Consider the following 24,715-nt stretch of genomic DNA (forward strand, 5'->3'; position numbering starts at 1 on the left):
AGCGGTGGGCTAGAGCGTGGTGGGATGAGTTGGATGCAGTGTAGGGGCCTCCAGAGTGAGGCTGGAGGGGTGGGGGTTCTCAGAGTGTAGAGCTTGACGGCTTCAGATTGATTGAGAGGTGTGGTGGGACAGGGGTCAGAACAGAGGAGCAGCAGGAGAGGGGCTTGGTGCAGGGTGCCCAGAGAGGGTGAGCAGCGGGGCAGGAAAGGGGGTGAAGGTGAAGCCAAGGAGGGATGGACTCTTCTGACCGTCAGAAGGATGGGCTCCAGCCCAGGATGGAAGGAGCTGTACAGAAGGACGGAGAAGGAGTGACGGAGCCTGGGAGGAACATTTAAGGAATCCAGGGAAGGGGCGGTGGGCTGGTTGGTAGGAGGGGAGAGTGTGATCCAGGTAGAGGGTATGAGGAAAGGGTGGTAGGGTGGGGTGGGGCTGGCAGGTATTATGGAGGAGAGAAGGTGCAGCGTAGAGCGTGACAGAGAAGGGGAGGTGGCACGGGTATGCAGGTCAACAGACTGGGGAGGGGAGGTTGGAGGGTTAATCCATGGACTGAAGCCTGAGGAAGAAGCCCGCAGAGAAGTCCAGAGGGCACTGTCTCCGAGGCTGGGCTTGAAGGAAATCTTGTTTGCTCCTGTGGTCTGCTCTTTGGGGTCCCTCTTTGGGTTTCCCCCTCACCCAGTCCACCCCCCCCCGCCCCAGGGAGAACCCTGTCCTTCCTTTCCCCCCGTGTCTGGCCGCCCCCGGGATGGGGCAGGTAGGGGAGGTTGGGATAGGTGAGTCACACCTTCCCCTCCCCCTTCCCATGTCACCGGAGCTGGATTTGGGGAGGGGGGGTGTGAGGGCCTGGTATTCCTGGCCGCGGGGGCGGGGGGCCGGGGGAGCGTTGTGCTGACGGCAACAGAGCCCAAGATGACGGGGCTGCTATAAATAGCTCCATGGAGGCTCCCACACCCGAGCTCCCCCTCCCGCTTCCCTACTGCTCTCTACTCTTCATCCCCTAGCCGGCTCCGAGCAAACTGTCCTGTGGTCCCGGCCTCCACTCCCCTCAGTTCCTTTCACCTTCTGCCTTCCCTGTGGTCCTGGCCTCCACTCCCCTCAGTGCCTTTCACCTTCTGCCTTCCCTGTGGTCCCGGCCTCCACTCCCCTCAGTGCCTTTCACCTCTGCCCTCCTGCACTGATTTTCCCAAGTTCGTCCCCACCCCCACCCCCCACCCCGTCCCCCACCTCTGTTCCCACATCCAGCTCTCCAGTGGCCTCTCCTCATCTTCTCCCATCCTGTCTTTCTGCACACACCTTTCCCTCCTCCTTTTCTCCTTCTCGCCCTATCTGTTCTTCCCCAGTCCCCATTTTCAGTCCCTTATCTCCGTTGTCACTCTTCTGCCCAAAATCCTTCTTCTGTTTTTTATGATTTTCCCTCACTCTTTCCCATGATTCTGCTAAAACTTGTCCTCTTAGCTCGTTCATTTTTGGATTTATTAAGTGCTTTTTAGGCACTACCTGTGTGCCAAGGCCCAGACCAGCATCTTTGAACTTCTCCTTCTTTCTTTTTAAAATTATTTAATTTATTTATTTATTTTTGGCTGCATTGGATCCCCGTTGCAGTGCGCGGGCTTTCTCTAGTTGCGGAGAGTGGGGGCTGCTCTTCATTGCGGTGTGCCAGCTTCTCATTGCGGTGGCTTCTCTTGTTGCGGAGCACAGGCTCTAGAGCGCAGGCTCAGTAGTTGTGGCACATGGACTCAGTAGTTGTGGTCACGGGCTCTAGAGTGCAGGCTCAGTAGTTGTGGCACACAGGCTTAGTTGCTCCGCAGCATGTGGGATCTTCCCGGACCAGGGCTTGAACCCGTGTCCCCTGCATTGGCAGGCGGATTCTTAACCACTGCACCACCAGGGAAGCCCCTGTACTTCTGGTTCTTTACTCCCACCTTTTTCCCCTTATACTGAAGCTGTGGTTTTGGCGGGGGAGGTGTCACATAGAAGTCCCACCTAGAAGTGTCCAAGGCCCACCTGTTCTTTTTTTTTTTCTCCCATGGTCCCTTTCTGGGTTGAGATATTTCTAGGTGTCCCCAGTCCTCACAACCCCTTAGGTGGTGGGCTGAGGGGAGGGGATTTCTTAAAGTGTTCTCATTTCTCTCACATCCTTCATGTCCTTCCCCGGGGATAGGCTGGGTTTCTTTCTGTCTGTGTCTGTGTCCATGTGGGAAGTGGGTTTAGGAGCCCCTTTCCCCAGGTCTCCATCCTAGAGTCAGGTTGGCGATGCAAGCCTGTGAGTGTGTAAGCAGAGTGGGGCCCTGATTCTCCCTCCTGGACCCCCGCCTGCCAGGGCCCGGCTGATGCAGAGCTTTAAGGAGTCGCACTCTCACGAGTCCTTGCTGAGTCCTAGCAGTGCGGCCGAGGCCTTGGAGCTCAACCTGGATGAAGATTCCATTATCAAGCCAGTGCACAGCTCCATCCTGGGCCAGGAGTTCTGTTTTGAGGTACTGGGTGTAGGAGGCTGGGGAGGGCCAAAGGGCAGGGGTCACGGAGGGGGAGGGCAGAGAGTCCTGGAGAAAGCGGCAGAGGTGGGGACATTAAGGAAACAGAAGCCTCTGGGGCTGAGAGAAAGGAGGATAGGCCGGGGAGGAAGAGATGGTGATGGACTCTCAGTCCTTGGGAGTCATCACCCCTCTAGAGCTCCAACTGACCTCCACACCCCTCTCTAGGTAACAACATCATCAGGAACAAAATGTTTTGCCTGTCGTTCTGCGGCCGAAAGGGACAAATGGATCGAGAATCTACAGCGGGCAGTAAAACCCAACAAGGTATTGGGAGTACAGGGTACACAGACAGCATGGGCAAGGCAAAGGTCAAGCTGCAGGGGAAACTGGGGGCCTAGGGGAGAAGGGGACCAAGGAGGAGGGGACCCCCATTTTCCTCTGAGTCCCCCTTTTCTTTTTCCTTTCTTTCTACCTTATGATGTTTCCCTACCATAGAAATCATAGACTTATGGAACTGATGGGGCTCTGGAAGTCCTCTGGTGCATCTTCCCTGCAAGCAGGGATGTCCCACTAACACCCTGACAGGTGGGCGCCCGGGCCCAGCTTGCAGTGTTTCTGCAGGACACATAGATTTGTCAGGTAGATGAGTCTTTAGACCTTGGTTTCCTCTCTGTATGACTGGTAGGAATGGGGTTGAACTACATAATCTATAAGGTCCCTTTGGCTCAAAAATTCTGAGTTTGTGTTCTTCCCAGGAGGAATGCTCCCAGTTCCGTGAGCTGTTCTCTTTTTCCCGGTTTCCAGTGAGCTCACAGTCCTCGTGGCCTCCTCTGTGGGAACCCTTGTTTGTCAATGTCCTTCTTAAAAACTAGACCCAAGATGCTGGATGTGATCTGCCCCATGCAGAGTATAAACACCAGGCTCTTTTCACACTGCAGCATCACCTGAGCCTCACTGGTCATTGTCATCCTCCAGGCCCTTTTCACACTAACTGTATAGTCTCACCTGCTGCATTTATGCATATTTTGCAATTATCTTCCGATTGTCTTTAAAGGACTCCTCAGTTATCCTGTTCAAATTCCACCTTAATAGTTTGGGTTTATTATTCTAGCTTTCAAAATCTTTTCTCAGTACGAATTCTGTTGTCTGATGTATGAGCTCCCTCTGTATCAGTTTCCTGTGGCTGCTGTAACAAATTACCACTCTCTGGACTGCTTAACACAACAGAAATTTATTCTCTGACAGTTCAGGAGATTGGAAGTCAAAAATCAAGGTCAGCAGGGCCTTGCTCCTTCAGAAGCTCTAGGAAGAATCCTCCCTTGTCCCTTCATATCTTCTGGTGGTTGCCGGCAGTCTCAGGCATCCCTTGACTTCTTGCTGCATCTGTGCACTTTCTGCCTTCATCTTCATATGGTCATCTCCCTTCCTGTGTCTCTGGTCTCCAAATCTCCCTCTCTGTATAGACCCCAGTCATTGGATTTAGGGTCCACCCTCATCCAGTACGACCATGTCTTAAGTGACTATAGTCACTTAATGTGACTATGAAATATGAATTCTGGGGTGACACGGTTTAATCCCGCACATGCCTTCTCAGCCCTGTGATTGCTGGTGTCGGAGACTATCTGGCTTTTTCACCGTGTCTCCTCTTTTGGTGTCTCTGTCTCTCTGTCCCTTCCCCTTCATCTGCCGCACCCGCCCTACCCTGGCAGGACAACAGCCGCCGGGTGGACAACGTGTTGAAGCTGTGGATCATAGAGGCACGGGAACTGCCCCCCAAGAAGCGGTACTATTGCGAGCTCTGCCTGGATGATATGCTGTATGCACGCACCACCTCCAAGCCCCGCTCGGCCTCGGGGGACACCGTCTTCTGGGGCGAGCACTTCGAGTTCAACAACCTGCCAGCCGTCCGGGCCCTGCGGCTGCACCTGTACCGTGACTCAGACAAAAAGCGCAAGAAGGACAAGGCGGGCTATGTCGGCCTGGTGACTGTGCCTGTGGCCACCCTGGCTGGGCGCCACTTCACAGAGCAGTGGTACCCCGTGACCCTGCCGACAGGCAGTGGGGGCTCCGGGGGTATGGGGGGCTCGGGAGGGGGAGGGGGCTCAGGGGGTGGCTCAGGGGGCAAGGGCAAAGGAGGTTGCCCGGCTGTGCGGCTGAAAGCGCGTTACCAGACAATGAGCATCCTGCCCATGGAGCTGTATAAGGAGTTTGCAGAGTACGTCACCAACCATTATCGGATGCTGTGTGCGGTGTTGGAACCCGCCCTGAATGTCAAGGGCAAGGAGGAGGTCGCCAGCGCGCTGGTTCACATCCTGCAGAGTACGGGCAAGGCCAAGGTGAGTACTGGGCCCTCAGGACAAGGTGACCTGGGAGTGCACACTCGGGATAGTAAGGGTAGGGCACATCTGTCTTCATCAGCTTGGGTTGGACAGAGGCTGACCCTTGGCTTTTCCTGGCCCCCAGGACTTCCTTTCAGACATGGCCATGTCCGAGGTGGACCGGTTCATGGAACGGGAGCACCTCATATTCCGCGAGAACACGCTCGCCACTAAAGCCATAGAAGAGTACATGAGACTGATTGGTCAGAAATACCTCAAGGATGCCATCGGTATGGCCTACCCACAGGTGTTCTTCCTAAACCTGCCAGATGCCCACCCCAGCCCTAAGTGTAGCTACTCCAGACCCCAAGTCCACCCTGCCTCAGCTTGATGCTTCTGGGCCCAGAGTCCCCTCCAACCTGATTCCGAGATTCCCCAAACCTTGGCAGCCCCTGTCCCTGTCCTTCGAAAGTGTGACCGCCCTCCGCTGTGCCCCCATCTCCACAGGGGAATTCATCCGTGCTCTGTATGAATCTGAGGAGAACTGTGAGGTGGACCCCATCAAGTGCACGGCGTCCAGTCTGGCAGAGCACCAGGCCAACCTGCGGATGTGCTGTGAGTTGGCCCTGTGCAAGGTGGTCAACTCCCATTGGTGAGACTGGGAACCCTGGGTTGGGGGGACAGGGTTGGGGGAGTCGTGTGTTCATCTGTTCATCCATCTGTCCATCTTCAAAGAGGACTGAGCACCAGTTATGGGCAAAGCATTGTACTTGGTGCTGTAGAGCAGACAGAGAGCCATGAGGCTTGGCCCCTGCCCTCAGAGGACCTGCACCAGAATGAGTAGGGACAGATTAGATACACAGAAAGCCACAGAACGGTACAGTATGTGTTAAGTTCCAAGTGAGGGTACCCCCTCCCCACACCTCCGCAATGCAACACAAGGTCAGAGAAGGCAGATCTTTGACTGAGATAAGCAGGGAAGGCTTCGTGGAGGAGGTGCCCCCACGGCTGTGCTTGGAAGACTAGGTCAGGTTCTGATGTATAGATATGGTGGGCTGAGAAGACGTTTCGGGAGAAGGCTGTGGAACAGGCCCACGCGTGAAGGTGAGAGGTCCTGGGACAGCAGGCAGAGGTAGTTTAGTGGAGTGTGTGGCTCACAGTGGAGAGTGATGGGAGACGTGTCTGGACAGGGCGAGGAGAGTTAGAATCTGAAGGCCTCCGCTGCCAGGTAAAGGAGTTGGAGCTCATTGGTAGGTCGTGGGATGCCAAGCAGTATCATGATTGAGAAGGTTAATTCTTAAATGGAGGTGGGTGTGGCAGGTGGCTGGAGTAGGGACAATGAAGTCCAGGCTAGTTGGGGATTGTTGTTAATGGTTCAGGCATGGAAATCATAGCCTGAGTCAGAATGGTAGCAGGAAAAGTAGAAAGGGGCTACTGTAAGGACCCTCTGCGGAAAGGATCACCAGGAGTCATTGGGTAATTGGAAAGGAGGGGGCATGTCTGTGGGGAGCAAGGACAACTCCCAAGGCCATGAGGCTGGTGGTTGGGAGACCACGGTGGCCTCACTGACAGAACTGGGGAGTCAGGAGAGGGAGCCCAGTGGAGGTTGGAGATGTGGGGAGCGATGCTGAGCTCACTTTACACCAGTTAGAGTTTAAGGTGTCAATGGGACATTGAAGAGGAGGACCAGGGAGGTGGGAAGAGTGAGCTCTGAGCCATTCCAGGGACTGGGGATCATGCCTGGGACACCTTCATCCCCATTTCCCTGGAATCCAGAAGAGTTGGGGGGTCCGAGCTCCCTGTACCTCGAGTGACCCTCCATCTCTCTCCCATCTCTGTCTCTCCCTGGTGTCTTTCTTCTCCTCCTCTCCTTGTCTCTCTCACACTTGCCCCTGTCTCTCTCCCGCGTGTCCCTCTCCCCTCACCTCCTCTCCCCTGCATTCTCTCTCCCTACCCTGTCTGTCCCCTCTGTCCCCTCTGCCATAGCCCTCTTCCTCCAGCAGCCTCCTGTCCTCCTCCTGCGCTCCCGCCCTCCCTCCCTCCCTGTCGCTCTCACCTCTGTGAGGGTTCCACACCCTCACCTCCTTCCACCCCCCTCAGCATGTTCCGTGGAAGCTGAGGGTCTCTGGGGCTCAGTCCCGGTCTCTCTCTTTCTCTCTCTCTCTCTCTGTCTCCCCACCCCGTCCCCTCAGCGTGTTCCCGAGGGAGCTGAAGGAGGTGTTTGCATCTTGGCGGCTGCGCTGCGCAGAGAGGGGCCGGGAGGACATCGCAGACCGGCTGATCAGCGCCTCGCTCTTCCTGCGCTTCCTCTGCCCGGCCATCATGTCACCCAGTCTCTTTGGGCTCATGCAGGAGTACCCAGATGAGCAGACCTCGCGAACCCTCACCCTCATCGCCAAGGTCATCCAGAACCTGGCCAACTTTTCCAAGTGAGGGAAGCCTCAGGCTGGGTGTCAGACGGGGCTGGAGTGGGCAGGAAGGGTCTCCCGAGTCCCTAGAGACAGGCGTGGGTTGGAGGCTTTCTGGGTGTGACCTGTACCTTCTGGATGCTTTGGCCAGGTTTACCTCAAAGGAGGACTTTCTGGGCTTCATGAACGAGTTTCTGGAGCTGGAGTGGGGTTCCATGCAGCAGTTCCTGTACGAGATCTCCAACCTGGACACACTGACCAATAGCAGTAGCTTTGAGGGTTACATCGACCTGGGCCGAGAGCTCTCCACGCTGCACGCCCTGCTCTGGGAGGTGCTGCCCCAGCTCAGCAAGGTGAGCATAGGCCCCTTGGCCCGTCCTCAGGTCGCCAGAGGCTCCTGTGGCCCGGAGACCACCCCCTGCGCAGATTCTTCCCCCCCTCCTGTTCCCAGACATGTCACTGCCACTTCCAATGCCACTTCCCCAGCTCAGACTCCTTCTACCTGAACTCTCTGAGGCTCCCTTAAAGCTGGGCTGTTAGCCCCCAGGTAATAGCCTCCCCATTCCAGGAAGCCCTCCTGAAGCTGGGCCCACTGCCCCGGCTCCTCAACGACATCAGCACAGCTCTGAGGAACCCCAACATCCAACGGCAGCCAAGCCGTCAGAGCGAGCGGCCCCGGCCTCAGCCTGTGGTGCTGCGGGGCCCTTCGGCCGAGATGCAGGGCTACGTGATGCGGGACCTCAACAGGTGAGCACCCAGGACCCCAGGCCTGTGCCCTAGGCGCCCTTATGCTTCTGTCCTGGATACACTCCACTGGGCCCCATGTGCCTTTCTCGAGGGCTTGAAAGAAAGGAAAGAGAAGCGTTTTCTCAGAGAAAACGGTAAGGAGACAGGTCCAGTCAGTAGTTAGCTGCAAGCCAGAGGGAGCAAGGAATGTAGAGCCCCCCAAAACATGCTGAGATTCCGCCAGCTCCAGCCTGGCATAAGCTTAGGAGGTCCCTCTCCCTGCTCAGAGCTGGTGTTCAGCCTGTACAGTTGGACCAGCCACCTGGTGTCAGAACATTCAGGTAGCTCTGTATTAGTTGGTAAAGCAGCACCATCCCCAGCCCCGCCACCAGCACCCCTCAGACCTTGCCTCGATTCAGCACTACAGCAGTAGCCCCTGGACCCCACCCCGCAGAGCCTCCCCACCACAGCCTCCAGGCTGGGAGGCGCACAGATCCGCAGCTGCTGCTCGTTGTTTTGATGACCATCCTGCTCATTCCTCTGCCCGCATCTCTCCCTCCATGATACCATACCCATCCCACCATCCCCGCCTCTCCTTCCACACATCCCCAACTTCCACCTGCCTCTCTCCTTCTCTCTGTCTGTGCTCGTCCCTCTTCCCATCTCTCTCCAGCTCCATCGACCTTCAGTCCTTCATGGCTCGAGGCCTCAACAGGTGAGGGGCTCTCCCCTCCCCCGCCCTCTCCTCTCCTGTCTGCTCCCCCGACAACCCCGACTCCAGTGGCCATCACCTCCCTCCGCTCCTCTTCTCCTCCATGCGCCCTCATCTCCTCCACATCTGCCCAGACCTGCCCCTCATGCCTCCTCCTGCTGCCCCATCTCCCCTTCTCCAGGCCTCCCTCCCTTCCCGGAGGGGCCCTGTCCCATCCTATTTCCTTCGCATCCCCTCCCATCCCCCCAGCCTGCCTGCCCTCTCCCGAGCTGCAAACGTCAGCTCTCAGCCCTTCCCTGCGGGTCCCACTCTTCACCCCAGGCCTATGCTGGACCACAGAGGCTCTACTGCTAGTAGCCTGGGTCTTACCTCCCACTCGTGTGCCCGCTTCCCTTCCTGCAGCTCTATGGACATGGCTCGCCTCCCCTCCCCAACCAAGGAAAAGCCCCCACCACCACCGCCTGGTGGGGGGAAAGACCTGTTCTATGTCAGCCGCCCACCCCTGGCCCGGTCCTCACCTGCGTACTGCACGAGCAGCTCGGACATCACAGAACCGGAGCAGAAGATGCTGAGTGTCAACAAGAGCGTCTCCATGCTGGACCTGCAGGGTGACGGGCCCGGTGGCCGCCTCAACAGCAGCAGTGTGTCCAACCTGGCAGCCGTAGGGGACCTGCTGCACTCGAGCCAGGCCTCCCTGACTGCGGCGTTGGGGCTGCGGCCCGCACCTGCTGGCCGCCTCTCCCAGGGGAGCGGCTCATCCATCACGGCGGCCGGCATGCGTCTCAGCCAGATGGGCGTCACCACGGACGGTGTCCCTGCCCAGCAACTGCGCATACCCCTCTCCTTCCAGAATCCTCTCTTCCACATGGCTGCTGATGGGCCAGGCCCCCCAGGGGGCCACGGAGGGGGCGGAGGCCACGGTCCACCCTCCTCCCATCACCACCATCACCACCATCACCACCACCGAGGTGGAGAGCCCCCAGGGGACACCTTCGCCCCATTCCATGGCTATAGCAAGAGCGAAGACCTCTCCTCAGGGGTCCCCAAGCCCCCCGCTGCTTCCATCCTCCACAGCCACAGCTACAGTGATGAGTTTGGACCCTCTGGCACTGACTTCACCCGTCGGCAGCTCTCACTCCAGGACAACCTGCAGCACATGCTGTCTCCTCCCCAGATCACCATTGGTCCCCAGAGGCCCGTTCCCCCAGGGCCTGGAGGTGGGAGCGGCGGTGGGGGCAGCGGCGGGGGTGGCGGGGGCCAGCCGCCTCCGTTGCAGAGGGGCAAGTCTCAGCAGTTGACAGTCAGCGCTGCCCAGAAACCCCGGCCGTCCAGCGGGAACCTGTTGCAGTCGCCGGAACCAAGTTATGGCCCTGCCCGTCCGCGGCAGCAGAGCCTCAGCAAAGAGGGCAGCATTGGGGGCAGCGGGGGCAGCGGCGGCGGAGGGGGTGGGGGGCTCAAGCCCTCCATCACCAAGCAGGTAGGTGGGGGTGGGAGGAAGGCCGGAGGGGTGAAGAGCAGGGAGGGAAGAAGGAAACGGGTTGGGGGGGTGGTAGAACAGAGACTGTGGTTTGAAGTTACAATTTTCTCACTTCCTTTCATTCATTAAACAAATGTTCATAGAGGGCTTGCTTTGGCGCCACGTGCTGTTCTAGGCACTGTGCACTTGGCATTGAACGACAGACAAAACTCCCTGCCCTCATGGGGCTCCTGAGGGGAGATATGATGAATAACTAATATAGCTTTCACGAGGTGATGGGTGCTAGTGCAGGGGACAGGCTGGGGACTCTCATCTAGTGTGGGGGACAGGAAGGGGACTCTCGTCTCTTTGGGCAGTGCTCCTTCCCTCTAAAAGCACTCTGCCTCCTCCCACCTTCCCTCTCTCCTTCTGCCCCCACCTCGCCCCGTCCCAGCATTCTCAGACGCCATCCACACTGAACCCCACGATGCCAGCCTCCGAGCGAACGGTGGCCTGGGTCTCCAACATGCCTCATCTGTCAGCTGACATCGAGAGCGCCCACATCGAACGGGAAGAGTACAAGCTCAAGGAATACTCGAAGTCTATGGACGAGAGCCGGCTGGATAGGGTACGCAGAGCTCTCCCTGCCCCAAACCCCGTCTTACCCTTTACCCACAGGGCAGGCTTCTAGTCCCTTCCAAGGGCAACATCTGTGGTCAGGTAGTTACGATGAAAAAGAAAGGACAAAGACCCGATGTCTTCTCCTGAGAAGCCCTCTGTCAGGGGAGGCCAGATACAGTCCATTGAAAAACCCATTTCAACTGTGTTATTTTGGGTTACACACATCATAGACTGTCTGGGGAAAAGCATGCTCTATATTAGGCTGTCTCTGTGTTCTTCCCCGGGGAGAACATGTTGAAGCCCTGGCTCCTGTGACTTCTCAGGAAGAAGTCAGGGGAAGGTACTTCACTAGCAGTGGGAGCTGTACATTGGGCGAGGGGCAGAGTGGTCGTACCAGGACCCATGCATGGCTTACCCAGTCACTGTTCCGTGGGCATCGGTGACAGAGGGTTGGTGGTTAGGGGGAGGGTGGTGTGTATTGGCCCACGTGTGGAAAGACTGTCCAGATTCTCAGCTGGTGGTGGTCCCGAGCAAAAGTCAGCAGGAGCTCTGGCCTTCACACACTTAGCAGAAAGTTCCTTGGGAGCCATTGCTGCGAGGACCCTGAAGAAGAGGGTAGCTACAGGGTTAGATTATATATACAGAATACATGACTGCAACTTGGGGAAGCAGAGAGGCTTTTGGGGAGAAGTGGTCTCTGAGCAAAGGAAAATGTTGGGATTGATGTAGATGGACTTGAGCTAAGAGAATCTTCAGGCCTTATAATAAATTATTTCCAGCACCATTTAACAAGCTGAGGCCAAAATGCATTCCACGTGTGTCCATGAGTCTGTCCAGGCTCCTGTGTGGGTCCTCCTGTGTCCAGATGCACATGTGAGGGCATGTGTGTACCTCTAGGGTGGGGGAGTCCACCATTTTGCTCCATCTTGAGGGAGCCTCAGCCCCACGGAAGGGCCTTCTTAAAGGCCAGTTGTGTGTGTGTGTATGACCAACAGGCAGAGAAGGGCTGGAGGAGGCTGGTGGGGTGTCCCTCACCACATGGTGGCTGTGCTTGGCAGGCAGGGGTACAGGCTGGGTGGTGGGGTCAGGCACAGCCCCCCTCACAGTGCGGGGTCGTGTGCCCGGCGGGCAGGTGAAGGAGTATGAGGAGGAGATCCACTCACTGAAGGAGCGGCTGCACATGTCCAACCGGAAGCTGGAAGAGTATGAGCGGAGGCTGCTGTCCCAGGAAGAACAGACCAGCAAAATCCTGATGCAGTATCAGGCCCGGCTGGAACAGAGCGAGAAGAGGCTAAGGCAGCAGCAGGCAGAGAAGGACTCACAGATCAAGAGCATCATTGGCAGGTGAGGGGCGGCCCGGGGAGGAGTGGCAAGGGAGAGCCTGAGGCTGAAGAGGGCCAGCCAGCTCCCCCCAGCCCCCAACCACCATCCCCCATCCCCCAACGCAGGACACCAGGAGGAAAGCCCACCACCCTCCTCCCAGGGTTGTCACCCACTCCGTCATCACCAGATGGAGAGAAACCTCCCGCTTAGTGCATTAAATATCCCTTTACTAAACCCTGATCTCTCTCCTAGTAGAGTAACTTCTGAAGCCCTTGGAAAATGTACCTCTTACTGTCCAACCATCTCTCTCTGTCTGGACCTGGCCTAGCCTGGGACTCCTCCACTGGTTATTCTCAACTCAGCCTGTAATGTTCACCCCAAATCTAAGCAGGGGTCCCTTGGCCATAGTAGCCCCTGACCGTCCCATCCTGGGCCCACCCTCCTCTGCAGCCGTGGAAAGGTATTCCATCAGAAAGTAAATGATGCTTGTTATAGCCTGTGCTCTGTCAAGCCCTGGGCTCCAAGGAGGTGCCTCAACAAGGGGATCAGTTAGCTTGAGAACTGGGTAGGACCCCCACTCCAACCAGAGCCAGCTCCATTTCCACGCATTCTAAATGTATTTTTGAGTAAGATTAATTAGAAGAAAAAGGTTTGACTGGAAACCTTTTTGAAAACCACTGCTTTGATATCCTTTATGAGAAGTTACCTTGAGAATCTTCACAGAAGGCAGGGAGAGTCCGGGAATTATGATTGTAGAGACCCCTCTTGGGCTAGGGGTGTCTAGGGGCTGCCCTGGAGATGGCCTAGTTTCGGTGAGGTGGGGTGGGGGATGGAGAAGCCAGGTCTTCAGCCACAGGGTCTGAGGGACGGCACGGTCCTGAGTGGGAGCGCAGAGGGCCGGGGTGTCTGATGGTAGGTAGGGGGTCTCTGAGGCACAGAAACCCGTACTTAGCAGGGAGATGCGAGCGTCCCTGAAAGGAAGGTGAATGACAGGGCGTCTTTTGGAGTCAGAACAATGGAGGGATTCTGAGCGCGGGGGAGAAGGATGCCCAAGGCTTTTCCAGAGAGCTGTGGGGTTCCCCGGGATCATGAGCTCCCCAGGCAGGCTCCGCGCCCGTGCCCGCCACTAACCCCACTGAAGCCCGTCCCTTCAGGCTGATGCTGGTGGAGGAGGAGCTGCGCCGGGAGCACCCCGCCATGGCTGAGCCGCTGCCCGAACCCAAGAAGAGGCTGCTCGACGCTCAGGTGGAAATTACAATGTCATTTATCTTCTCCGTGTCCCATCCCCATCCATCCCACTGTCCTTCGTGCAGTCACTGCACCAGCCACCCCAGCCCCATCGCCATCCGTCTCTCCCATTGTTCTCCGTTTGTCCACTGGCTGCTCCCGGCAGCCCCCAAGCGACCCCATTTTCATCCCATTGTCTGTGCCTTTGTCACTCCCAGCAGTGTCAGCCCCCCTCCCCTGCCGTGCCTCCCCACCCTGCCTTTCCCACTTCTGTTTGCGTTTCAGGACCTTCTACCAGAACCTCAGACCCCACCAAGTTCCTGGACCCCTGCCCCTGCTGGGCCCACCCCTGTGTGAGTCAGGGAGTTTGGCCTCCTCTGAGCTCCTCTTGGGACAGGAGGGCCAGAGGCTGCAGTTTGCTAGAACAGAACCCAGGGCAGTAGGAGCGCTAGTGTCCTCAGGCTCCGGCTGGTGCCCTGGGGACTTGGGGTACTCGTCACCGCTGTTCTCTGGGCCCCCCAATCCCCATCACTCCTTGACAGCCGCCACTGGGCCTCCTCTTCCCGACTCCTCAGATCCTGAAAGCCCCCTGTCCTGTAAGCTCTCCCTTCCTTCCCTCGGTGTTGAAGGCTTAGCCGCCTTCTTTGGCCTGCCTCTCCCTGTGGTCCTCACTCCTGACTGGCCTCTCCAGCTCCTGGCTGCTCGCCCTCTCTCTCACCAGCCAACCTTTAGGACCTCCCTCCTGCCCCCTTAACCCCTCGTTCTCCCCCAATTCTGCTCACTTCCCACCCATGCTCCTCTTTCCTCTGCTCTGACCTCCAGGCTTCCCCCCCAGCACCACCAAGGCTCCTGACCCCATGACCCCACTCTCTCCCCCTGCAGCTCCTCATCAGGTAATTCTCCTGGTTCCGCTTTGACCACGGGCGGAGGACACAGGGGGAGGTGACTCCGGACCACTGCAGGTTGGTCGTGAAGCCCACTCCCCTCTGACTTTCCGGAGCCTCTCCCCTGCTCACTGCTGCCCCCCACACCCGAGGACCTCTACAGGCCCGACCCTCCGGACACCTCCTGCACAGACCTGTCTCCCCAGGCATTGTCCCAAGAGCACTTCCTGCCGCCTCCCAGAACTCCTGACCAGTACCAAGCACCTTACCCTAGATGGCCCGCACATCCCCCAGATCACACTCCCCTTCCTACACACCTCCCCGTGGCCTCCTCCTGACTCTCAGTCCTCCTCCTCTACCTCTCCAGTGTATGTCTGTCACCCCCCATTTCACCAAAGCGTCCTTGGGGGTTGGGATGTTGGGGTCAGGGTTTGTTAAAGGGGTGGTCGTGATGCTGGGTTGGGGGCCCCTGGCTAAAGGGGCTGTGCTGGCTGCAGCAGGTAGGCTGGGGTTTCCTCTTCCTTCTCCCACACCTTGGTTCTGTAGAGAGCCCTCCTTCCTCCCACCCCTCACCTGTTTCTCTCTCTTTCTCCTTCCTTACATCTGTGAGGTAGAAGGCATCTGGGGTTCCTATTCAGCCCCATTGGGTGGGAATTAAGAATGGGTAATTAATTAAGGGAGACTTTGGGGTGCTGGGAAAGGATGCTGTTCAGATGTCGGGACAGTAAGGGTGAGTGGAGCAAGGAGGAGCGAGAAAGGAACCTTGACAGATGTTAGGATGTGGACTGGTGCATGTGGCATTGGGAGTTGGAAGTGGGGGGAGGTGTCCTCCTAAATAAGATCATGGGCTCTGTAGCCATGTTGATTCCAGGCAGAGATGCCAGAACCAGCAGATTAAATAACCTCTCGTCAGTGCTTACAGCCCTGGGCTGCTAATGCCACTCACTCCCCCTCTCCCGCCACCCAGTGGCCTTGCCGGACACAGAATCCTACCTGAAAAGCCAGTAAATGGGAAGCAGTCAGCCACTGACATCACTTCTGAGATGCTTTATTTTCTGCGGGATTGATCTGCAGTGGGCAGTGTCTCCTCACACTGTAATTTTAACTCTCTGCCTGCCCGGCCTCTCTGTCAAAGTAGTTGGTGAGTTAAAAACAGATGCTGCAAGGCACCAGGGGACCTCACCATTTAAAGGACTCCTGTGGTGAATTCTTTTGTAAAGTGAATAATGGCACCCTAATTTATCTCCTTTCTAAATTTGGGTCCATGGGGGTGTTGGGGGCATGCCTGTGTGCTGTTGCCAGCAGACAAGCAGAGGGAAGGGAATCTGAGGTTTCCTTCCCCTGCTCTCCTGCCACACTCAGGATACCCTACCAGACAGGATTTCCTCTCTTGCTGGCTGTGGAAAGTGTGGGAGAGGCAAGCTAAGAGGGTGGCTTTGCTTAAATCTTGGGTTTGGGTGACCTTCTGAGAGATGAGGAGAGGTGACCTGGGAGCCTCTGCTTGGAGTGTTTTTATATCTTTTAGAGATTCTGTCAGACACAGCTAGGTTGCCAGGATTCAGTGCCCTATGGTCCAGGAAATAATTTGGACACATTCTCTAAACCCCTTTCAGGTATTGGTCCCTCTGCAACTCAGCCATTAACATAAAAATTAATTATGTGCCTGTATTTTTAAAAGCCTAAGCAAGCAACCCAAAGTGTAGAACACATGGCTTTCTTCTCCTCTCCCAGCAGAGGAACAGAAGCCAGAGCTGAGGCGAGGAGCCAGGAGTTGGTCTAGGAGGGGTAGGAAGGGGTAGAATAGGACCAGGGGTGGGAGTAGGGTTTGGTACCCCTCACCCTCTAACTGGGAGCCCAGGGTGAGGGAATGAAAGGAGCGTGGGGGTGGAAAGGAATGAAGCCCTTCTGTTTCCTGGGGATGCAGAGCTCAGGGCATGTTGCGTCTCTGCAGAAGCTCCTAGTCCTTTCCTTCCTGCCGTTATTGTGAGCGAGAGGCGGCCCCTCCCACAGTGTTTTCTCCTTCCCACATCACTTCCCTGAATCCCCTTCCTTTCCCCCCAGTACAGTTAAACCTCTCTAATTTGGAATGTTATATTTGAGAAGCTGGCCACTGTGAATAAGTGACAAAACTGAATGACAGTGTCTATTTAATGAAATGCATGTCTTCATACTATATACAGTAAGTAGAACTCAATGAACGAGGCTTTCCCACTTGAGGCCCTCAGGGAGCATGTGTTAATGAGTAGATAGGATTGAAAAGTCTGTTTTCTGGTATAGGTTAAATATTCCCTCCCACATACACGTTTCCACTATTAATTTTGCTTAGCACACCCTTTCTTCACAGATAAAGGAAAACTCAAGCCCAGTTTTTGTTCAAATTATGAAAAAAAATCCCAAATCCATGGGGGTTTGGATTAATGAGGTTTTGCTGTACTGATTCCCCTTGTTCCCTCTACACAAAGTTCCCACCTCTGATTGGGGGTGGCCTGGGAGGGGGGGCACTGGGCAGGGGAAGATGCAAGGGTTAGGCTGGGGGTGAGATAGGAAACTTACTTCTTGTGAACTGGGTTCCTGATGTGACTCCCTGGGTTGAAGGCCCCTGTTAGGAGTCAGGGGTGAGATTCTCTTCTCCCTGATCCCAGAAGATGTAACTTCTCCTACAGGTGAGAAACAAAGGAGGAGGATGCGGGTGGGGGTGTCCTGGGGGAAGGGGGTGGGATGTGGTTTGTGGAGTGGGCCAGCTCTGGGGGAGGCCACTGCTAGGGAGCTGGCACCCAGGCCCCCGCGAAGCGTCTCAATAAGTCCGCGCTCTCCTCTTTGGTGTCTTGCAGGAGAGGCAGCTTCCCCCCTTGGGTCCAACAAACCCGCGTGTGACGCTGGCCCCACCTTGGAACGGCCTGGCCCCCCCAGCCCCACCTCCCCCACCCCGGCTGCAGATCACTGAGAACGGCGAGTTCCGAAACACCGCAGACCACTAGCCCACCTTGCATCACAGACTTCCTTCTCCCTCCCTGTGCACCCCACCTTGGAACGGCACCAACCACCAGGACTGGACGTCACCGAGGGACAGCGGGATTGCCTCCCTGAATGCCTCGCTGGGGGGCACCAGTCCCCCACCCCCACTGCACCATTTCCAGGAGGGAGAGCAGGGACCCTCAGCTGCTCCCTTTTCCTTCCTGTTGGGGTGCTTCCCCCTGTGACCCCCAGGAACCCTTGCCCCAGGACACCACCTACCCCACACAGACCCCTTCACTCCGGGGTGCTATCCCCATCCTCTGCCTCATCGTTCCCCTGAGCACTGGGGGACAGACCCTCACCCCACCGTGGGGGTGCGGCACCTCCAAACTTTCAACTTCAGGGTGATTTTTTAGCAGTAACCAGAGCTGACAATCTAACTCCCCTCCACCGCCCCATTTTGGCCTCCCCTGTCCCCCTTGTTATGGGGAGGGGACCCCAGGTGAGGGGGCCCTATTACCCCTTGATTTCTCAGGAGCGTCTGGGGGGGCTCAGCACGCACAAACTCCTTCTCCTCCTACCACTCTTAAATTTACTCCCTCCCCACCCAGAACCCAGATGGGGTGGAGGGGCCACCGGGGCAGGGAGGGGGTGGCAAGGGGGGAATGGGAGTTGTCTCCCCTTCTTCCCATACCTGATCTGCTCTTGGCTGGTCCCAGAGCGGGGTGAGGGGGCTTGTGCCCCCCCCTCCCCCAGTGTGTTGGGTGGGGCGGAATTGAGGTTTGGGGGAGGGGTTAGGATTTAGGAGCGGGTGTATGTTGGGGAGGACAGACTAGTTGATCTGCCCTACCCTGACACACACAGCCCCGCTGCCCCTCCCCTCTCTTTTCTTGGTCTCTACTCCCAGGGGGAGGGGGGAACTTACTCTAGGAAAAGCCATGCCTCTCTCCCCCAGGGTGGGGGGACCTGTGTTGGAGGAGGGGTGTTGGGGGCCCCCTTCCATGACTCTGTCCCCCGGGGGAGGTAGGACAGGGCTGGGCTTCCCTCTCATCCTCCCCCCCCTCCCCAATCTCCCTCCACCTTCCTCCCTCCCGCCAGGTCCACAATTTTTCGGTGTTTCTCTGTACATAGCTCTCTGGCGGGATAGGGGAGGTAGGATGGATGGGGTTTGGTGTGGGTAGGTCACAGGAGGGGAGAAGCCCCTCCTTGGCACCCCCTCTTCCCTGACTGCTGTCCCCTACCCAGCCTTGCCCCCTCATCCCTTCTTGCGTTTGGTATTGAGACTCTTCCCAGACTCGACCCTTCTTTCTTTTGTATGGACAGTTCCCCTTCAGTCCCATCCCACTACACACATACACCCAGCCGGGGCCAAATTTATACTTATATAAAAGTTGTAAATATGTGAAATTTTATCCCTGTGCCCTTTCCTTGCTTTCCCAACCTCAGACCCTACCCCTGGACTCCCTTTCTTCTTCTCTTCTTTGGCTGTTGTAATTATCTGGGGTTTGTACTGTACATATCCAGGGTGTGTGTGTGGGGGCTGGGGGCAACCCCTCTGTACAGAGCTTCCTGGCCCCCTCCCCCTCATGCTTCCCTCCCCCGGCCACCACCTTAAGGGTAGGGAGATGTTCTTCCTACCTGTTTTATTTTGTTTTCACGTTCTCCCTCCCCACCCTACCCCACTCCCAGCCTACTCTATCCCCAGCCACTGTACCTTTTTCTCCACTCCCAGCCCCATTTCCTTTTTTTCTGGAGTGTGTGGTGAAACAGAAAAATCATGTTTAATAAACGGAGATTGTTCTTTTATCGCTGTGCTTACTTTCCTAGGCTGGGACCTCCAGGAGGACCAGCAGGGTGACGAGCTGCTTTTTGAGAGGAAGCTGACAGCCTAGGAGAAACTGTATATCCTTGTGTGGTGCCGTAGTCTTCACCCTAGAATATCGCTGTCCCGACCAGCGAGGAGATTTATTGTTTTAGTTAGAGTAGGGGTTTTGCACTGGCCAAACTTACTCCGTCTATCTCTCCCCTCACCACTGCACCACTTAACCCGAAGGAGTAAAGAGGTCAAGGAACAGCAGCATTAAATAAATAAATAAAACATTTTTTTAAAAAAAGGAACAGCAGCATTCTCTGATAAAAGATTCCAAGTATACATCTACGTGTACCTTAAAAATAATTACCTAATTGGTAAAACTACATTTGTGAAACATCATCTGACTGGTGAATTTGAGAAGTATGTAGCTACCTTGGGTGTTGAGGTCCATCCCCTTGTATTCCATACCAACAGAGGACCTATTAAGTTCAATGTATGGGATACAGCTAGCTGGTCAGGAGAAACTTGGTGGACTGAGAAATGGCTATTATATCCAAGCTCTGTGCTATTATAATGTTTGATGTAATATCGAGAGTTACAAGAACGTGCGTAACTGGCATACAGATCTGGTATGAGTGTGTGAGAACATCCCCATCGTGTTGTGTGGCAACAAAGTGGATATTAAGGACAGAAAGGTTAAGGCAAAGTCAACTGTCTTCAGCCGAAAGAAGAATCCTCAGTACTATGACATTTCTGCCAAAAGTAACTACAACTTTGAAAAGCCCTTCTCTGGCTTGCTAGAAAACTGATCGGAGACCCTAACTCGGAGTTCGTCGCCATGCCTGCTCTCGCCCCACCAGAGGTGGTCATGGATCCAGCGTTGGCAGCGCAGTACGAGCACGATCTAGAGGTTGCTCAGACAACTGCCCTCCCGGATGAACATGATGACCCGTGAGAAAGTGTAGCTGGAGCCCAGAGTCAGAAGTCTAGTTTTATAGGCAACTGTCCTGTGATGTCGGTGGTGCAGGGTGTTTGCCACTTTATTATATAGCTAAGCAGAACATGTGCTTAATCTTTGGGATGCTGAAGGAGATGAATGGGCTTCGGAGTGAATGTGGCAGTTAAAACAAAAACTTTTTTTGGGGACCTGCATATTTGTGTTTTGGAACACAGTTGTTTCCTCCTTGAGTTTCAAATATAAGAGTGCTACAGTCACATCACAATATTCAGTGGTGGAATCTTGTTTGTCACCGTCATTCCCATTCCTTTTCGTTTAGAATCAGAATAAAGTTGTATTTTAAATATCTAAAAAAAAATTACCTAGAAATGAAGTTTATTTAATTGCTAGAGGAAAAATAAAAATTAGTTTAAATGCTCCCGTGCGGAATGGAGGAAAGAACATGGTGCCTCAGCGATGTGCGGTCCAGCCCCAGGGCCACCACTTGCCATCCTCGGTTTCCCCCGAGGAAACGGGATGGAAACACCTACCTCGCTGGTGGCGGAGCCCGAGGGATACAAGGTGATGCGGTCAATACGTAGCCCATACAGTAAGTGCCCGCTTAATCTCGCCTTCTCAGCACCTACTAGAGGCGGGGGCTAAGTTTAATCACGGGAGCGCACGCCCACCCTTTCTGCGGCCCGGCTGGGGCCAGCGGCTTCTCGCCAGCACCGCCTTCTCACCCGCGCAACCAATCAACATGAGGCTTGTAGGCCGGCGTCCCCCGATTGGCTGCCTCTCTGGCACCGCCCAGCGCCCCGGCATCCGCGTCCGGCGGGGAGGCGGTGGCTTCCGGCCGGGGCGGTACGGTTGCTGCAGAGGCGCTTTGGACGCCGGGCCGCGTGTGTACTCTCGGGGGCGTGGCGGCGGGAAGGGCCGGTCGGCAGGCGCTGGCGGTCTCCGGCTGGCCGCGCCTCCCCTGGAGCCGGACTCTGCGGGCACGTGAGTGGGAGTGGAGCGGCGGGGAGAAGCCGACCCGGCCGGCGAGGTCCGGCTCGCGGCTGAAGGACCTCCTAGTCTCCACAGGCCCTGGAAGTTCAAGCCTCGGTTGGTGTTTTGTTGTGGTATGTTTTCGTTTTCTCGGCGGGGGAGTGCGTGGGACTGATCTGCCCGAACAGCTGCCGACTGAAAAGTTTTCACACGTTGGGGGGCAGGGGAGGCGGGCGTTTGAGGAGACACGATTCCCCTTATCCAGAGCTTCTGTGACCCCGTCCCTTTCCTTCACAGCCCTCTTCCCGCGCGGGCTCTACCTCACCCCTCACCTCCTGTACTCGACCCCTCTGGGGTTTCTCTCTTCCCCAGGAGGCCATGGATACCTCGACGCCTTTGCCTCCCGTAGCCCCCTCCCCGGCCTGCAACCCAGCCCCACGGACGATCCAGATCGAGTTCCCTCAGCATAGCTCGTTACTCCTGGAGGCCCTGAACCGCCACAGGCTGGAGGGAAAGTTCTGTGACGTGTCCCTCCTGGTGCAGGGCCGCGAACTTAGGGCCCACAAAGCGGTGTTGGCTGCCGCCTCTCCTTACTTCCACGACAAACTACTTCTGGGGGATGCACCACGTCTCACCTTGCCCAGCGTCATCGAAGCCGACGCCTTCGAGGGGCTGCTCCAGCTCATTTATTCCGGGCACCTCCGTCTGCCACTGGATGCTCTCCCTGCCCACCTCCTTGTGGCCAGTGGTCTCCAGATGTGGCAAGTGGTAGATCAGTGCTCAGAGATCCTTAGAGAACTAGAAAACTCAGGTGGTGGGATTTCAACTCGGGGAGCGACCTCTTTCCACACACTTCTTTCCACCACATCCTCTCCAGGAGACTGGTGCATCCGCTCTTCCCCTTTCCAGACTGTGGCGCAGTCTTCCGCTTCTACCCAGAGCCGCGTTGGAGGGGAGGGGAGTGAACTGGGAGATATGTTACAGCTTCAAGTTGAAGAAGAGGAGGAGGAGGAGGAGGAAGAAGAAGATGAGGAGGACCAGGGGTCAACAGTACCCTCTCAGACTCCTCAGCCTCAGAGAGGGTCAGGGGGTTTTCCCCGCTCTCCTGCATCCCACGCCCTACCCACATCCACTACTCCTTGCAGGCTTCCAGAGAGCGAGAGTGCTCCACCTGAGCCTCCTGCCCCTCATACTGTACTGCCTCCCAAAATCTTCTACATTAAGCAGGAACCCTTTGAGCCCAAGGAGGAGATATCAGGAGGCGGAACTCAGTCTGGAGGAGCAAAGGAGGAGACCAAAGTGTTTCCAGGAGGGAACACTGAAGAGAATGGAGAGCTAGGGTTCTTGCTGCCCTCAGGAGCAGGGCAAACATCTGGAGGAGGTGGTCCATCCTGGAAACCAGTGGATCTTCATGGGAATGAAATCCTGTCAGGGGGTGGGGGACCTGGGGGAGCAGGGCAAGCGGTGCATGGACCTGTGAAGCTAGGCGGGGCACCCCCTGCAGATGGAAAACGCTTTGGTTGTTTGTGTGGGAAGCGGTTTGCAGTGAAGCCAAAGCGTGACCGGCACATCATGCTGACCTTCAGCCTTCGGCCCTTTGGCTGTGGCATCTGTAACAAGCGCTTCAAGCTGAAGCACCATCTAACAGAGCATATGAAGACCCATGCTGGAGCCCTGCATGCCTGTCCTCACTGTGGCCGCCGGTTCCGAGTCCATGCCTGTTTCCTTCGCCACCGGGACCTGTGCAAGGGCCAGGGCTGGGCCACTGCTCACTGGACTTACAAGTGACTACTGAGGCCATACACGAATTTCCAGGACAAGGGAGCCACTGCTGCTGTTGGGTACTTACCCCTCACTACCATGGCACCGCAATCCTGTATCTTGTTAATTATGCCAAGAGGATAGCTATATTATGGACCTCTTGTTTTTGGGTGTGGGCTTCAACCTGACCGATTTGGAAACTGATTTCTCATCTCACTCCAGGTTTTGGCTAACTACCCTACAGGAAAGTGGTTTACAGGCCATACGTAAATCGATCAGTTGCCCATAATAGATATTCTTTTCATACAGGAAACTGGAATTCAGATTAGAAGTTTATATGATGAGAGACGAGTTAGCAAGAAAAATTATGATAAATATTTCATTCAGTCTCTGTGAGTAGTTAAGGGAGCTGGTCTCCATCTAGAGATATGTTTGATTCAGAGTTCTGGTAATCCGGAGACTAAGCTCTAAGCTTTACTCTCCCTCATCATTGCTGAAATTATGTGAGTAGAGGTCTTCTTATATACTTTTGTTAAAATTTTCCAGAAACCCTTCAGATTATAAATTGCTTTCTCACTAGTAGGTAATTTTACAACACCTTTTTTGTTGTATGTTGTAGTTGAGCACTTTAACAGATTGCGCATTCCATGTGTCACTTAGATTCCTCTTTAATAGAGGATCTTAGTTCCCGGACCAGGGGTCTAACCTACGCCTCCTGCAGTGGAAGCACAGAGTCTTAACCACTGGACTGCCCAGGAAGTCCCTCTTGTCTACCTTTGACCACCACTGATCATCCATATTGATCACACTGACTGGAATGTGACCAGTGAACTCAGGAGATGGCCACTGACCTAAAATACTCTCAGGGTAGAATCACCGCTCTGAAGAAGTGGCTATGGTCAGAGGGACTCAGGGCTGAGACGGCACATGCTGAAAACTAGAGAAATAACTGCACAGTGGGACCACACCCCCTCCCTTTCCATCCCTACCCACACTTGACAGCCCCTTGGTCGACACATAGAAGGATAGATGTTGGAATGGGGAGATTGTCATAAGTTTCTTAATTTCTTCAAATAAACTTTGCTGTGAAAGCTAAGCTGACAGTGGACTGAATTGAGTCATTTATATGGGAGAGACGATGTGAGAACAGAGTTGCAAAGACTTGGACATATTCCTTATGCGGCTGGGTTACGTTGATGGGGGAAGAATCGGATAGTCTCACACTACTGCAGAGAACACTGTCCTGGATGTCAGTGGGCCAGATTCTCAGCCCTGACCTGCCCCTGAATAACTTCTGGTAAGTTGCCTTATTTTTCAGAGTCTGAACTGTTTTGTTTATTTTTTTATTAATTTTTTTTTGGTGGTGTGGTATGTACCTCCTAACTCGTTCTCTGTCTTCTTTTTTTTAAGGGGTTGTTCACATTTTTACCTATAATATTCCCTGACTTCATGTATTATGTTTATTGTTTGGTTTGTTCTACATTTGTTGCAAAGCACTGTACTAGACCCTGACTTATACTCTACCCTCAGAGAGTTCACAGCTACTACCGAAGCTAGACATAATGACAATGTGGTATGGTAAGTCCATGATGGGAGACAGTACAAGCTACTGTAGTGGCACAAAGGAAGCTGAGTAAAGACCTATGATGGTTCACCAGAGGTTTCACAAAGAACTCCATTGCCAGAGTGTGGTAGTGGGTGTGGGCGGCTGAATTGATGTGGAAATGGTGAACATGAGTTGAAGTCACAACTATAGAGCCAGGAGTGACAGCCTTTGCCAAAGCACGTTCCTCTAAAGTTAATAGGTATGGAACCTAAAGGGGCTAAAAAATATGACTTTATGGCTGAGAAGGTGAGTTGTAGCTGGGATCTGTCAGCCTTTCTAAAGAGCCTTGCCATGATACCATCCCCACTGTAATGACTGTGACCACATTGGATAAGGGGTCAGGGATGGAGGCTGCCAACCTTGGATCTACTACCATCCCATCCACCTGTCATTCTTTTGGCACATGTTCTGTAGCTGACTATATCTGTTGGCCAGGATCCTTGGGTTTCAAGCGGTGGAAACTGGCTCTGACTAACCTTATCAACACAGGAATCTGAAGGATGTGGG

The 24,715-nt window shown here is 55.2% G+C and overlaps 2 protein-coding genes and 1 pseudogene across 7 annotated transcripts in view; all 3 read left to right on the top strand.

Moving 5' to 3' along the window:
• SYNGAP1 (synaptic Ras GTPase activating protein 1) overlaps positions 1 to 17,124 on the top strand; it is a gene marked incomplete at both ends in the record, with an annotated part of 29,769 nt that extends 12,645 nt beyond the window's left edge. Inside the window, 14 exons of one of the 5 annotated variants that reach the window (XM_082848115.1) lie at positions 2,318 to 2,471; positions 2,697 to 2,795; positions 4,181 to 4,807; positions 4,935 to 5,079; positions 5,297 to 5,441; positions 6,982 to 7,218; positions 7,349 to 7,550; positions 7,766 to 7,944; positions 8,597 to 8,638; positions 9,038 to 10,112; positions 10,546 to 10,719; positions 11,845 to 12,056; positions 13,190 to 13,280; positions 16,978 to 17,124. In XM_082848115.1, the coding sequence (XP_082704241.1) occupies positions 2,318 to 2,471; positions 2,697 to 2,795; positions 4,181 to 4,807; positions 4,935 to 5,079; positions 5,297 to 5,441; positions 6,982 to 7,218; positions 7,349 to 7,550; positions 7,766 to 7,944; positions 8,597 to 8,638; positions 9,038 to 10,112; positions 10,546 to 10,719; positions 11,845 to 12,056; positions 13,190 to 13,280; positions 16,978 to 17,124 (3,529 nt within the window). Of the gene's footprint in view, positions 1 to 2,317; positions 2,472 to 2,696; positions 2,796 to 4,180; positions 4,808 to 4,934; positions 5,080 to 5,296; positions 5,442 to 6,981; positions 7,219 to 7,348; positions 7,551 to 7,765; positions 7,945 to 8,596; positions 8,639 to 9,037; positions 10,113 to 10,545; positions 10,720 to 11,844; positions 12,057 to 13,176; positions 13,281 to 16,977 lie in introns of those variants that run through there. The other 4 variants (XM_082848116.1, XM_082848119.1, XM_082848117.1 and 1 more) reach the window with 4 other exon arrangements.
• A 978-nt stretch (positions 17,125 to 18,102) lies between these two features.
• LOC309966982 (GTP-binding nuclear protein Ran-like) lies at positions 18,103 to 19,869 on the top strand (annotated as a pseudogene). The gene is made up of 2 exons: positions 18,103 to 18,124; positions 19,250 to 19,869. The product of its transcript is annotated as a GTP-binding nuclear protein Ran-like (transcript).
• Positions 19,870 to 20,804: 935 nt separating this feature from the next.
• On the top strand, positions 20,805 to 23,328 carry ZBTB9 (zinc finger and BTB domain containing 9). The gene is made up of 2 exons (XM_082847153.1): positions 20,805 to 20,975; positions 21,214 to 23,328. The coding sequence occupies exon 2, from the start codon at positions 21,220 to 21,222 to the stop codon at positions 22,627 to 22,629; it is 1,410 nt and encodes a 469-aa protein (XP_082703279.1). The 5' UTR covers positions 20,805 to 20,975; positions 21,214 to 21,219; the 3' UTR covers positions 22,630 to 23,328.
• The last annotated feature ends 1,387 nt before the right edge of the window (positions 23,329 to 24,715 follow it).

This window comes from Leucopleurus acutus, assembly GCF_964270905.1.
Source record: "Leucopleurus acutus genome assembly, chromosome: 10".
Taxonomy (NCBI): Eukaryota; Metazoa; Chordata; class Mammalia; order Artiodactyla; family Delphinidae; genus Leucopleurus; species Leucopleurus acutus.